At 29.9% G+C, this 15,119-nt stretch overlaps 1 protein-coding gene across 1 annotated transcript in view; it reads left to right on the forward strand.

The window, feature by feature from the left end:
• The first annotated feature begins 2,457 nt into the window (after positions 1-2,457).
• LOC107444942 (WD repeat-containing protein 20) overlaps positions 2,458-15,119 on the forward strand; it is a 34,451-nt gene continuing 21,789 nt past the window's right edge. The window contains exons 1-3 of the mRNA XM_016059573.4: positions 2,458-2,997; positions 7,950-8,132; positions 12,236-13,483. Of these exons, the coding sequence (XP_015915059.1) occupies positions 2,749-2,997; positions 7,950-8,132; positions 12,236-13,483 (1,680 nt within the window). The 5' untranslated portion in view covers positions 2,458-2,748. The remainder of the gene's footprint in view (positions 2,998-7,949; positions 8,133-12,235; positions 13,484-15,119) is intronic.

The raw sequence follows: 15,119 nt of genomic DNA on the forward strand, positions 1-15,119 counted from the left end.
TTCCGTAGTTTATTAGGAGAGATTACTTTTTCTTTTCGGTATAAATTTAGAACTATTTCCCAAGGGAAAGCTGAGCAGTAGTTTACTAGCCACTTCTTCTTCGCTGCTGCACATGTGCTATTTACAGCCTTTGTCATCTCAGCAATACCAGGGAACTGTGGATAAACTTTGTGTATATACAGGGTGTCCCGAAACGACCGCATAAACTCTGCACAGCTAGATTCCTTGTTGGGAGTACATAAAAACTGCCCAAAGAAGCGTTCCTGTACGATCCATAGCTTACAAGAAAAATACAAAAAACAAAGTATGACGTCACTGCCGGTGCAAGAAAATAAACACTTTATTGGACATATCAGCAACAGTATTTGCATATCTTTCCAGACGATAATGTTTAAAACGGACACTTTGAACATCTGATTTAAATTGTGCATTGTATACTACTTTTGATATGTTCAATAAAGTGTTTTTTCTTGCTCCCGCAGTGACGTAATACTTTGTTTCTGTGCAGAGTCTATGCGGTCGTTTCGGGACACCTTGTATATATATATATATANAAATTTTTGTGTGATGTATTTACCCTGATTGCAATTTTTATTGTATATGTTTATTTTATTAGTTAAATATGTATGTTAGATTTTTGTTGAAGGCAACAAATATGCATTTCGTTCCTTACAATAGTATTGTTTATTTGTTTTATTACCTGCAATATATAAAAACTGTTAACTTTCAATTTTCAGTGATTTATTTATAAGAGAAATTATGAACCTTTTACTCAATCAGCTTGCATACTGCTACGTTAAAACATATACATTTAAGCAAAACAAAAAGAATAGTTATATTTGAATAAATTACAAACAATAAAATATACTGTGCGTAACCTGCTGTAACGATTCACCAGTAACGTTACCCTAAACAGCGACGAGAAATATTTAGATTGATCTGTCTTATTGCTAAGCCTACAACAATAGCCTCAAAGAATATCTTCCGACTTAAATAATGTAAGATCAGGACGCGTCTTTAAAACAAATATAATGAAATTTAAGTTTGAAAATTGAAGCATATTTGATTAAAAGTGATAAAGCTAAATTAATAAATGTCAAGCACACTTACCGAATTTCGAGGAAACTTTCGATTGTAACCACACACGCTATTTGCCGCTCTCATATCAACTAGCTCACTCTGGGAAGTGAGCTAGTTGATATGAAGTGTACTTTAAACAACCTGAGGTATAAATAAAATGACTTCATACACCTCAATAAATACCTCACTCTCTTTAGTTGAAAAAAGGTATATTTTTTATACCTCGTAAATACCTCACTCTCGTTAGTTAAAGTAGGATAAATTTTTTTATACCTCATAAATACCTCTTTTGTTTCAAGTGTAAAAAAAACAACCTGGTATATTTTAAAAACTACCTCATCAGTCTGGTTGATATGAAGTGAATTTAAAACAACCTTAAAATAAGCTTAGGTATAAATAAAATGACTTCATATACCTCATTAAGTGCCTCACTCTCTTTAGTTGAAATAAGGTAAAAAATTTTATACCTCAAAAGTACCTCTTTTGCTACAAGTGTTAGAAAATCAACCTGGTATACCTTGAGAATCACCTCATCAACCTGGTTGATTTGAAGTTGATTTTAAACAACCTCAAAATAGGCTGAAGTATATATAAAACAACCGCGTACACCTTAATTACAACCTTTACGAGGTATAATTTTTATTGCTATTTTCTCAGAAACCTTAAATACACCTCAAATATACCTCAAATTAACCTTAATACCTCAAAAATACCTCAAATCAACCTTAAATTTTCGTAAGGGTCTACTCGCTAATGGCGAAAGCATGCTTATTGTTGCCATAGGTAAAGGAGTACCAGCTATAGCCTAGTTCGGTTCGATGACAACCAAGTGATTTTGTTGACAATTTGCTGCTTAGTCACCTACTCAGTTCATCCACCCGAAGAATACTCAAATAACATCACTTTAGTGGTTCCTCCATTAAGCATCTTCCAAATTGATAGATTTAGCAATCGGCGATCGAAATGGGCTACAGGTGGCGTAGAGCAAAGCTCTCTACCTATGGCAATACTTCGCATGCTTTCACCATTAGCGTGTGGAGAGTCACAGGAGAAGGATGCATAATTTCTGTCTTGATTTTTCAAAAAGATTAAAAACTTTTAAGTTAAACTATATTGAGCTGAAATCTACATTGAATATAGTTCCAAAGGAAAACGTCGGGGGAGATTTTGAAAAGTATTTGTGATAAATGCGAAAAATATTAAGAAAGAGAAAATATTATATTACATTTCTATATAACTGAGAAAAGTAGGAGAGGGAAAGGTCAAACCATGGAACTCGTCTTTCCCCAGATGGCGTAATCGAGTGTCGCGATCGCGAATGATGTAGTTCGCCAGATGGCAAAGTTACTGCTTAACGTCATTGGTATGATTATCCTAGAAAGTCGGTCTCGAAGACAAATTTGTAAATTCTCAACTTTTGTCGGATTTCTTTAATTTTTAATGGCAACTATTGTTGATACTCATTTCGGTTACTGTTCTTCAGAAAAGTTAAACAAGAAAATAATAAACTGTACTGCTCTAGTGCTAATTGATGAAATCATGTTGTTTCTATCCCAGTGTCGTAAAACTTTTTTTGAATCTATGTACTTCGAGCTGTCTTCCTAATGATGTTACCATTTTATGAACATCCGGGATATTTAATTTCCTCATCAATGTTGAGTCGGTAAAATGGCGGTGCAGTGTGACGGGGGAGGCAAAGATGAACTTAAGACTCAATTTATGACAAGAGAAGGAGTGTATAAATTAATGACGTTATCCGAATATTCTAGACCCAATAAAATTAATTATAATGTACAAGGCAATACTCCTGTGAAAGTTTCTTTTGTAAACATGCCTGATTCTTCCGGTAACGGCGATCGTATTTGCTTTAACGTGGGACGAGAACTTTATGTTTACATGTATAAAGGAGTGAAAAAGGTAGGTTTTATAATAAAATCGGAAAAGCTCTAATACAAATATGCTTCCCACTTAAGTAATTAAGTTTATAATGAGTAAAACTATTACAATATCGCTACTTTTTACGTCAAAGACAGATTGTTTGTAAACATATCATGTTTTCCTTTTACGGTCATGCTTTTGGTTTATTTAATTTAATGTTGGGGTGGATTTAAAGCTTTTCAAATCTGTAGAATTATTACCGTCAATGCGTGCTCTAATTGTATATTTTTATTGTGTTTGTAGCTTTCATATATACTGCACTTAAATGTGCTCAAATGTGAGGTGAGATATAACTTGAACAGATGATTTAAGCTTGTGGCGCTGCCAACTGCTCAGCAACAAGTTTTCTAGAGTAGCAGAAATTTAGAAACTTAAGCATTCTGAATTCTGGTTATTTTTGTCAGGATTTTTAACAGTTTCATCATGAGAATGCTGTAATAGTGGTAATCCTATATGAGTTTTTGAATACTTTATGTGTAATGTTTTAAGGCAAATAACTTTGAATCGAATTTACTAAATTAAGAATCGTGCATTAACAGGGGTCTGTCCAGGCCAGATTTTCTACCGTTTAATGGTACCTTTACGAATTCAACTTTAGAAAATACAATACTTTTTCTTAAAATTTTATTTTTGTATCCAGTAGGAAACGATAAATCCATATTATGTTGATTTTTAAATATAATTATTAATTTTCACAAATTATGTCTAAATTTTCACATAATAGGTACCTCTCAGAAAAACCTGGACAGACCCCTGATTAAAATATGAACTTTGCTACAACCAGAAGAGTAGCAAGTTGGCATCCCTGTGTTTTCTTTTTCACTTGATTTATGTCTTGGCTACAAAGCATTAAAATATAAATTTAAGTGACTACAAGTTTTGCCCTCCGAGTTGTTCCCTTTCTTTGGTTTTTTTTTTTAGTTTTTCACACACTGCTGCTCAGAAGCTACCAAGACCTAGTGATTATTCTGCCGCAGATTACGAAATAAAAATCTTTCCTCATTGCTCTATTTTACATAAACTTAACACTTTTAGAAGCAAAAATATGCAATATTGTGCCAAATAACTATTTATAGGATTTGTAACAATTGTAGTAGAAAATACTAATTATTCAGAATAAATTATACATAAAAATTTTTGAATCGCAGCCCTTTTTAAAGATTTTCAGCTTACTGTTTACTGCAATTTTCTTTAAAAATATTCTATTTTATTAATAATATTTAGACTTAAAAGTATAAATAAGTAAATTATCTTGATAATTACTTATTTATTACATTCACTTATAGAATTTAAGTTTCAAAAGTTGCTTGATTTTTGCAACACTTGAGATAATATCTTAAACGAAATGAAAAAGAAATATTCAGCAAACAATTTTTTAGGTATGAGATTTACTTGAGTGAAATAGATAAAAGAGATATTTCTGTTCAGTACCTTTTCTTGCCAACAGTCAAGGTTTTGATTTGAAGTGTTTCAGCAAAATTTTCTGAAAATAAAGAGAATACACAGTTTGACTAGGGCCACTATGAGTTATACTCTTTGAGTTAGTTCTGTTCTTACATGCCACTACCTAAAATTCTCCAAAACCTTGTGATTATTTTGGCTCAGTAAGGTGGCCACTCACCCGGAAAACCTTTAAAACCTGGAATTATCAGGGAATATTTTTTATACTGGGAAAAATCAGGGAATTTTCAAGAAAAGCTTGAAATCTTCTCATCAGTATTTTTTAATTTTGCTAAATTAAATTATTTTTTTAATTTTAATTATTTTACCATCCGTTATCCCCACATATTTTAGAATGAAATGTATCACCTAATAATTTAAATATCATCAACTTAGTGATGCTTTCCTTGAACAAAATTTGCTCCATTATAAGCCTGTTAAACTAGAATGCCTCATAAAACTCCCATGGTTGCTAAACAAAAGGAAAAACCATTAAATTTACAGTATTGAATTATAATTAAATATTTATTTAAATGTAATTATCTTGAGATTTAATAACAGAAATACGCCTTATAATGCACAATAGCTTGTTTAGTCAATAGAATTTGTTAATTTGGATATAATATGAAGTATCTGAAAATATGTACTTTAACTATTTATATTTCAATATAGTGCATTAAAATTTAAATCTTGAATGTTTTTTTTCTTTTTTTTTCTCCAAAATTAAGGAGAAAAGGTTAATGGTTCCTGACTGTATAAAGTAATGGTTTTAAAGTTGTGCACATCCAGTATGAAATACAAAAATCTTCAATGTAAATAAAATTTATTTTTAGATTTATTAAATGTTTAACATAACTGCATATTTTTGTTCATTGCAATTTCAACTATTTTGTCCTAATGAGATAATAATTTTTAGTATTTTATATGCAAAAGACATTCTTTTTTTTCTTCAAATTAAATATGAATTATATGCATTTAATTTGCAATCATTATTTAATTTATTTATTCCAGTGTTGTCATATTTTTATTATTTAACTTTTACGTTTGCAAGACAAAAATGCTACCTTATATTTTATGATCTTGTTTATATCAAATAAGTTGCATGGATTGTGTTGATAAATCAAAGTAGCTGGTCAAAATGTTGCATGAGTTATGTTGGTAAATCAAACAGACTGGTGAAATCAAACAATTTTGTGTAATATGTTAACTTCAAGGATTTTTTTTTAATAATCTTTTTTAAAACTATAGCTCTTTTAAACTATTTATTGGTAAACCTAAAGCTTAAGACCATGGACAATAATAAAAATTCTTTAATATTTGGAAAAATTGGAAATCTCTATGCATTTGTTATAATAATACAGTAGGGGACCGATTATCCGGAACGATCGGGACCATCGCTATTCCGGATAACTGATTTTTCCGGTTTTCTGAATCGCTACAAAAAGCCGTTTTTTTTATTGTTAAACCCAACTAAAAAAATTTAAATTTTTTATAAATATAAAAATTTAAATTTTTTTTTGGAAATAATCTTAAAAAGAAGGATAAACTATGAAGTAATACACTAATGATTATTTCCAAAATGATGGTAAGGTAAAAATCTTTCAAAAGAGAATGAAAAATCCTGAAATCTTATGAGGAAATTTTTTTTTATTTTTTAAAATGGCTGGAAAATTCATCGAATTTCGTTCCGTTTTTTTGGTTTTCCGGTTTTCTGATTTCCGGATAACGGGTTCTGTACTGTAGAATGAAACTGATACATTTCTCAGTAATCTTTATTTCACAAAATATTTTTGACCAGCAAAAAAAAAAAAAAATTATTTTTTTCTTAATTTCTGATAAATTTAAAATTTTTAATTTAACTCCAATTCCTTAAGACTTTTTTTTTTTACATAAATTTGTGAAATAATTCTTAATGTCAAGGACAACAGGTTTTCTTCCACGGAAGAAACTTGCTTTAATGCCCATTGCCCCTCAGTTCATTCATTAAAAGTATTACAAAATTGTTAATAAAAATTGATACCTAAAAAGCCTTCGTCTCTGTAAGAAATATATTTTAATAATGTTAATGTAATTTTTTGAAGTTATAAAGTAAATGGTTGCATTATAAAGTTTGAAGTAAATGGGGCCATGTTTGTTTATTTTAAAAATGCTGCCTAATAAAGAAGAATGATTTTCTTTGTTTAATCATATGACAGCAGTTTCCCTCTTATGGTATAAAGGCAATGTACAGAATATTTCACTATAATTAAGACACCATGATATGGGAGCAAATTTTCTGTTAAATTTATGCAAATATTTGATCTTGCCAAGTTCAGGTGTGGGGATTTCAAATTTGAAATTAGATTTGTTTCTAGAGCTTCAGATTTTTTTTAAAAATCGCATTTTTAGTCCCTTTTTTTGTTGAAATGCACAACTTTAAAAAAATATATATATATGACAGACAGTTGCGTAAATGTTGGCGCTAAATTAAGGGATTTAGGGCACATCATTAGCATTAAAATTGTATAGGAACCAATGTCTGGAAATGTGATATGCCGTTTGGTGCCCTTTCCTATTAAGAACTGTTCAGAAACACATGAAGAAACAGTTCACAATATTAAAGTGCTCCTAGTAGTGTATGGGAACATTTCAAGGCATGGGTTTTAATGCAACTTTAATCCTGATGATGTGCCCTCAACTCCCCCAGAGGTTTGTTACAACACTTACGCCACTTTGTACCTTTCGACAAAATGTGGACTATAAATGTCATTTAAAAGAGAGGGGGAAAAATTTTCTTAAAGAAGCCAATTGCAGAGCTAAAATTAGCTATGCAAGAGTCATTACAAATTCTCACGCAACAGAGGAAAGAAATTCCACAGCTTTGTTCATTCAATGAAAAGTAGACATGTTAGATATCTCGTAGATATTTAAGGATATCTGACCAAAAGATTGGAATGAACTTGGTTATAAAATAACTACAAAAGGTTTTAAAAATTTAGAAGTAGGTAGGTATTTTGGACAATTATGTTGCAATATGTGGTAATTGGGAAGCACAAGATATATTAAAAGAGGTTACAGGATATATCAGAAGAGGAAAATGCAAAATCAAAGAATTTCTGCAAAATGTAAAACCAAATGAAGAAACAAAATCAATATTATTTAAAATAATTGTTTTTTTCCCTCCTTCTTTAATAAATAAATGTTGTGCAAGCTTTTAAAATGAATGCCTGCTGAATTATTATTTTGACTAAACTGCTAAAAATTATACTATAAATTATATCTATACGCAATAACAATATTTAATTTTAAATATCCTGAGGTTTCTGTATTAGAAAATGATTAGTCTCTACCTTTAAATTCAAGAAATCAAGGTTTGACTGTATTTCTCTTGTTTAATTTATCAAACTTTTAATTCTTATTTTTATTGTTTATAATGTAATGCAGCTTAAAATGTTATAACTGTTAACCAAGTTTTGGTTTGTATAAGTAATTCAACCTATTTTTACTTTCAGGCTGCAGATTTGACAAAACCGGTTGATAAACGAGTGTATAAGGGAACTTATCCTACGTGCCATGATTTCAATCAATGCACTGTCACTAGTGATGGAGTATCACTTTTGGTTGGTTTTTCTGCTGGTCAGATTCAATTAATCGATCCTGTCAAAAAAGAACTTAGTAAATTGTATAATGAAGAGGTAAAGTATGAATGGTTTCTTAAATTTTATTTACTTTTCACTTATTTTTACAATTTAAAATAAAAAAAAGCTTTAAAATTTTTTATGTATTGTGAATTCTCTCCTTATTTCTAAAGCTTTATCATGTAGATATTCTCTCTTTAATAATATTTGTATCTACATCTTAATCTCTTATCCAGTATAGTCATGTCAATAAAGGTTCAAACCTTGATATCTTAAAAGGAGATGTTAGATATTTCCTGATTTAAGAAATTCGTGATATCAAAATTTATAATGCATATTTTTATCATTTTAGTAAAAATAATTATATTATTAAAGCAAAAAAAACATTGTGAATAGAGCATAAATTTAAATATAGAAAGTATTTTTCTTTACTCATATTGTTTTTTTGTTTTAGTCTACGTAGCACTAAGTATATCCCATCTTTTTGAATAAAGTTTTATGGCACATACAATTCTTTAGCCTGACTCCCATTACACTGACCTCTCCATTATAACGACCAATACACACATTGCTGTTTCATTAACACAGTTTTTTTCATCGTCATATCTGGCTAGACAGCCCAGGGTGGGCCTGTGCCTTCCTTTGAATTCGAATCCACTTCTCTCTACTTTTGACACTTGTTTGCCAGTTTTTCTCCTTTATAGTAAAGAAATCAGTCTCAACTAAATCCAGCCATCTCAGCCTGGGTCTACCTCTTTTCCTGTTCGTTAGGGGTTTGTGTAATAGAATTTTCTTTATATTTGAGTCATCATTCCTTCTGAAAATGTGAGCTGCCCAGTTCATTCGATTTATTTTAATGAACTTCCCAATATCTGGCTCTCTGTAGATTTTATAAAGTTCAGTATTATTTATTTCTCCAGGAATTATTTATTTTTATCCCACCAAGGATGGCCCTCAAAACTTTTCTCTCAAAAATGGCAATTTTGTTTTCACAGTTTTTTTAACCCTTACAAAACTAAATGCTTCTATTGATCTTTCAAAACAAAATGTTTTGAAATTATCGACAATTTGTTTGAATTATCAAAATTGTCAAAGAAATTATTTAAACCACAATTTGTTTTTTCAATTTACCAGAAATTAAATGTGAAATATCAGAAATCTCATTAAATTAATTAAGAGTGATGTAATCCCATAATTTCTTATCCTAGGTGGGTGGGATTTGGATCCCATGGGTTTTTATCTCGGTGTTTGGTAAAAGAAGTTGATCTTCAGGTCATGATTTAAAAAAAGAATCACTAAGTCAAGAAATTTTATATTGTCAAGCATTGCAGTAAGTGATAACAAATTAGAAATTTTCGCAAAGCATTTTATTAATATTTAAATTTGAGAAATTATGTATAAATGTCAATGCTAAAATGATGTCAACCTTCATCTATTAAAGGTACCCCGAGATATAATTGACTTAACATGTCTCATTTACTAGTGAATTAGAATTGTATTAATGTAGTGGTAGTTACACTACATTACTCCGCCACCAGAATTTTATCTGGGATAGAATTTGATGATTGGATATCACAAGTCAATTCATTGCCGTTTCGCGAAAAACCGCAAGAGCTGTATTAAGTTCACCGGATTTTGAACACTAGTGGTGAGAACAATATTAACACTTCTGAAAGTTTTTTAGTTCTGTTAACTGTTCTACCCTGCTGCCATTCATGGGTGAAAAAGGAAACTTCTTCTTAATACACCTAATTGAAGGCAAGCACTGTGTGCGGGATCACATGGCTTATGGTGTGCTTGTGATGTTGTAATGGTGCATCTTTGACACAATTATTTAAAGCTTATTATATATTGGTTAAGTCTGGTGTGTGTTTATAATTGTGCAGAGTTTGTCATAATGTTAAACATTTGTTTAGCTGGGAGAGAGGAAATTTACTTTAATTCTAACATGAGATAGCTTAATGTTCTATAGGAAATTCAAGATAGAAAATGTCTGAAACAAAAAATTGAACTTTTTCAAATTTTTTGAGGAAGTGTTTAATTAACAGACTAACTTGAAAAACAGTAACAGTGTAAATATTAATTTTAATTAAATGGAACATTCTGTGTGTATTTCTCTGAACTATCAGTAACGATTGAAAAACAGTATGAAAATTGGAAACTGTTTTTCTTTTTTTTTTTTTCAGTCTCGCAGACAAAATGTAAAAACTTAAATTCTGTGTATGTTATGTAAATCGATATATACACAGTATTTAAGTTTTTACATTTGCGATAATCAGATATACTGTGTATGTTATGTAAATAATTGTATTGATTTTTTTAAAAGAATTTATTCTGTGCTAATATCTCTTGCCTTCTTATGACATATTTTGTTTTTTTACGAGAAAAGCTGAAGAAGAGGCGATAATTTAAATGTTAGATTATATTCTAAATATATTTTTTTACCTCAATTTTTACTGCCAAATTGTCCTCTGCAGAATGACAAATTGCATAGAAAAATAACGATACTTAAAAATAATTTAGCACAATATTATTCAATATGCCTATACATAGAATTTTGGTATACAATTTTTTGCATCATTTTAAAAAATATTATTTTGCATGGCAGTATACCAAATTTGAACAAAATCGGTTGAATTGCTCCTGAGAAATTGAATTTAAACAAAATCAAATATTTAATATTCTCAGGATATCCGCACACATGGAAAGTCATGAAAAATCATGGAAAATTATGAATTTTGGTAGTGAACAAAATTTGTCATGAAATGTCATGATTTTTACTATTTTTTAAAAAAAAATCATGGAAAATCAGGGATTTAGGTCTCCGAAAAATTTAATTTTTAAAATGGAATCTCCCTCCCCCCAATTTCATCCTGTTCCAAATATCTGAATTTCTAACAAAATCACCACTCAGTCATATTTTATTTGAATATAAAATGATTTTATCATGTTCTTTAAAAATTATGGTGTTCTTTCAAAAAATGAAAGAAAAAATATCATTTCTAGAGCAAATTATTCTTTAAACTCTGCTGTGATCTAAGAATTTTTATTATTATTGTTTTTTAATTTTATCAATTTAAAATTCTAGTTGTAGCAAACCAGTTATTGGCGAAATTTTTTTATTCCGAAATGAACAGAAAAATCAGGAGTATTTCTTTGCTTTCTGATGAACAAGAAAAGTATCTTTAGAATATAATTCTGCAGGAAAAAAAATTTTTGCTTTTGTATTTTTTTCAGCTATTTTATTGTTTCAACTCTTTCCTTACTCTGTTTTTTAAGTTTAAAATCTATAAATATGAAGATGGAGAGTATAATAGTTTTGGTTATACCTATTTCAAATAATGTTATTATAATGCTTTTTTAAATTTATTGTTGGAGAAAATAGCAACTTCGTTAAGTCATGAAAAATTCCTGGAATTAGTCATGGAAAATCTAAAATGTAGCAGATACCCTGTATTCTATCTCTCAGGAATTTTGTCCAATTTTGCTCACATTTTGTATTTTGTCTTGTAAAATTATATTCTTGAAAATAATACAAAAGTTTGTATACCTTACAATTAAATTTTTTTTACTATTATTAAATAAAATAAATATTTACTATACATGCAAAATATTTACTATACAGTGTGAAAAAAAACCCCACATTTAAAAAAAAAAAAAAGAACTCATTTTTTTCGCACCATGGTGAAATGGCAAATTTCGTTTTGTCTGATAACAAATTTTTTTTTCATATTGTATTGGAAATCAGAATAAGATAAAACAAAAATTTGAAACCGGGTAAAAATAAAAAAGAAGCAGAAATTAGCAGTAAAACGGAAGATTCTCATCCCTGCATGCTTCTTTTCAACTAGGCGCAAATGTAAAAAAAAAAAAAAAATTCCGACGAGGGAAAAAAAGGTTTGTTTATTTTGATTGTTAAAAAGTGTTTGAAAAAAAAATCCTTCTGGTAAACAAACGTCCAGATATGGTACTTCACACTACATTTATATTTAAATAAAATAATATCTTTATTTGATCAATAGAATTTTCGACAGAAGTTTTGAATAGTAACCAAATATTCATTACCTCTCTTGCGTTATTATCGAAAAATGATTGCTTGCTTATTTCAGTGATTTTCTTTGAAGAAATTAATTGTTTAACTAATAGATTTTATTTTACAGAGGTTGATAGATAAAACAAAAGTAACCTGTCTGAAATGGGTGCCAGGATCCCAAAACCTTTTCCTTGTGTCTCATACCAGTGGACAAATGTATGTTTATAAAGAAGATTTACCTTGTGGAAATACACCTCCACATTATCAACTATTTAAGCAAGGTGAAGGGTTTGCTGTTTATACATGTAAAACAAAAAGTACAAGAAATCCACTCTATAGGTGGGTAATAGGCTATGGTGCTCTAAACGAATTTTCATTTTCTCCTTGTTCAAAATATCTTGCTACTGTTAGTCAAGATGGCTTCTTAAGAATTTTTAATTATGATACAATGGATCTTGTGGGAGTAGTAAGAAGCTTTTTTGGTGGCCTATTATGTGTGTGTTGGAGTCCAGATGGGAAATATGTTGTAACTGGAGGAGAAGATGATCTTGTAACTGTATGGTCTTTTCAAGAGAAAAGAGTTGTTGCTAGAGGACATGGCCATAAATCATGGGTTAGTGTTGTTGCATTTGATGCATATGTATATAATGATTCTGATGTTATTGATTTAAGTGGTAGTGAAGAAGAAGTAAGTCCATTACCTCCTGATAATACTAGTGATTCTTCAAAAACGTTAGCATCAGGAAGTAAATCTGGTTCGGGCAGCTTGCTTCCTAATTCAGTGTGTGCGAGAAATTCATTATCTGGTAGTAGGTCTTTAAATATTACTTCCTATAGGTTTGGTTCTGTAGGACAAGATACCCAAATTTGTTTTTGGGATTTGACTGAAGATGTTTTAAAACAACCTATAGGGAGGACTAGAACTAGTATGTTGCTCAATAGTCCAAGTACACATCCTCCAAGCTTAAGTAAATGTAATAGTGTTGGAAATGCGCAAGCTAATTGTTGTCCAAAAGAAACTCCACTTGTGGATGGAAATTTAACTTTGCCAAGTCTCAGTATAGGAAATAAAAGTGCAACATTGGAAAAAGAGAAAAAGTCTGACAAAGAACATAAGAGAAACTTTAGTCTTGCTTCAAGGAATGCTGATAAAAATAGCCTTAATAAATCCAACCAAAGTAAGGTGTTGGATGATCCTGTGAAATTAATAGGAACTCCTGTTTGTCCTCGGAGAGATGAAGTTTCTATGCTAGAACCTCTTATATGCAAAAAAATAGCACATGAAAGGTTAACTGCATTAGTTTTCAGGGAGGACTGCTTTGTTATTGCCTGCCAGGAAGGTTTTGTCTGTACCTGGGCAAGACCTGGTAAAGGGGTAAGTTCAATTAACCTTTATTGATATAATATCCAAGGTTATTATATATAATTTTTGTTCTTGTATTTCTCTATATAGTGCCACAATGAGCTCCCTTGTTTTATTTCCATTTTTTTTTAGCCTTATTTATTTATTGTTAATCTGTGAGACTACAATTTGTTATGCCTAAATGCTAAGATTTAATTGTTATAAATGGGTAAGAGACATGAATAAATTTACTATGAAAAAACTCTAGAACATCAACCACAAAAATTTTTCTACTTTGTCTTAAATTTTTGTTTTCAGTTGGAGATATGATTTTTGTGCTTAACATGAGAATATGGATTCAAATAAAAAATAATTTTTCACAGAAGAGGCAGAGTGCTCAGGTGCCATGTTTTCCATGAAGCTCTTAATTTCCTCATGCTCCCCTCTTAAGTTTTTTTATAGTCTTTAAAATTTTTCAGGCTTGAAATAAAAAGATAATATTTTGAGTTTTTTATTTCTGGATGATTCTACAAAAACAAATAGTTTTTATGTCTGATATATTTTATTAAATTTTGGTTTATTTATTTTTATTCTAATATCTAATAATTATTTCTTACTAATCATACTGTTATCTAAAATTCATTTTTATTTTTTATAAATAAAATATGTTCTTTTTAATAATAATAATTATTGGGCCTTTTTATTATACAAATTTTAAATTGAAATTTGATACTCAAAAGCATGCATAAATATATAGCAAAATTGCAGGTACTAGAACTTTAAAGGAGCTGAAGTTTCATCTTATTAAATATGAGCAAAGTTGGAACATCAAAAAATTTTTGGCTCTCTGTCCTTTTTAAGATTGTTTTAAATAACTATTCACTTACTGTTTTAAACTGCATTTATCGTTCAGTTTAGTCATATTTTAATCTTTCAATTATCTATGGCATACCATATGTATTATTTTAATGCTCAAATGACCATTTTTTAGTTAGAGAAGGGCCGATCGTCCTGTGTAGGGGTTAGGGAACTGCCCTTGCATCAGAAAGGTTCTGGGTTCGAATCCCGGGCAAGGCATGGATGTTCTATCCTTCTCTGTACTATCTGTCCTTACTGTGGCAGCAACGTTGGCCCACCTTATATGGTGCCCCTGGACGAGTGTCCTACAAATCTGCCCTTCAGGTGCCTGTATGACCTAGGTCATTATCCAGGTGGGCATTGGAGAAAAAAAATAGTTAGAGAAGATGTATTATATGTGGTTGTCTCTTGTTTGTGTAGCTATACTCTCCATAAAAGTGTGCCAAGGATCAGACTATTCATTTTATTTTGTATTACGTTCTCTTGGATGTTTTAAAATTACACTTAAAGTATTTAAATTTTTATGAAGTTTGGAAAATTTGTTAAATTTTTGTGTACATTAAAATATTAGTTTTATTAACATTTTTCTTTGAAGAAGGTGACTTTTAGCTACCATTGCCATGCATGCAGTACTCATCCATTGTTTTTATTGCAGCATGAGAAACTCTAATATTTATCAAATTAGTAAAATGTCCCTTCTGTTACATTTCATATCCTCTCTGTTACGATGCATTGTTTAAACTTAATAAAAATGTGATTACAATTTTAAAAGTCTTATATCGATTTATTTTACCTTGAAATGTGATAATTT

This window comes from Parasteatoda tepidariorum, chromosome X2, assembly GCF_043381705.1.
Source record: "Parasteatoda tepidariorum isolate YZ-2023 chromosome X2, CAS_Ptep_4.0, whole genome shotgun sequence".
NCBI classification, from domain to species: domain Eukaryota; kingdom Metazoa; phylum Arthropoda; class Arachnida; order Araneae; family Theridiidae; genus Parasteatoda; species Parasteatoda tepidariorum.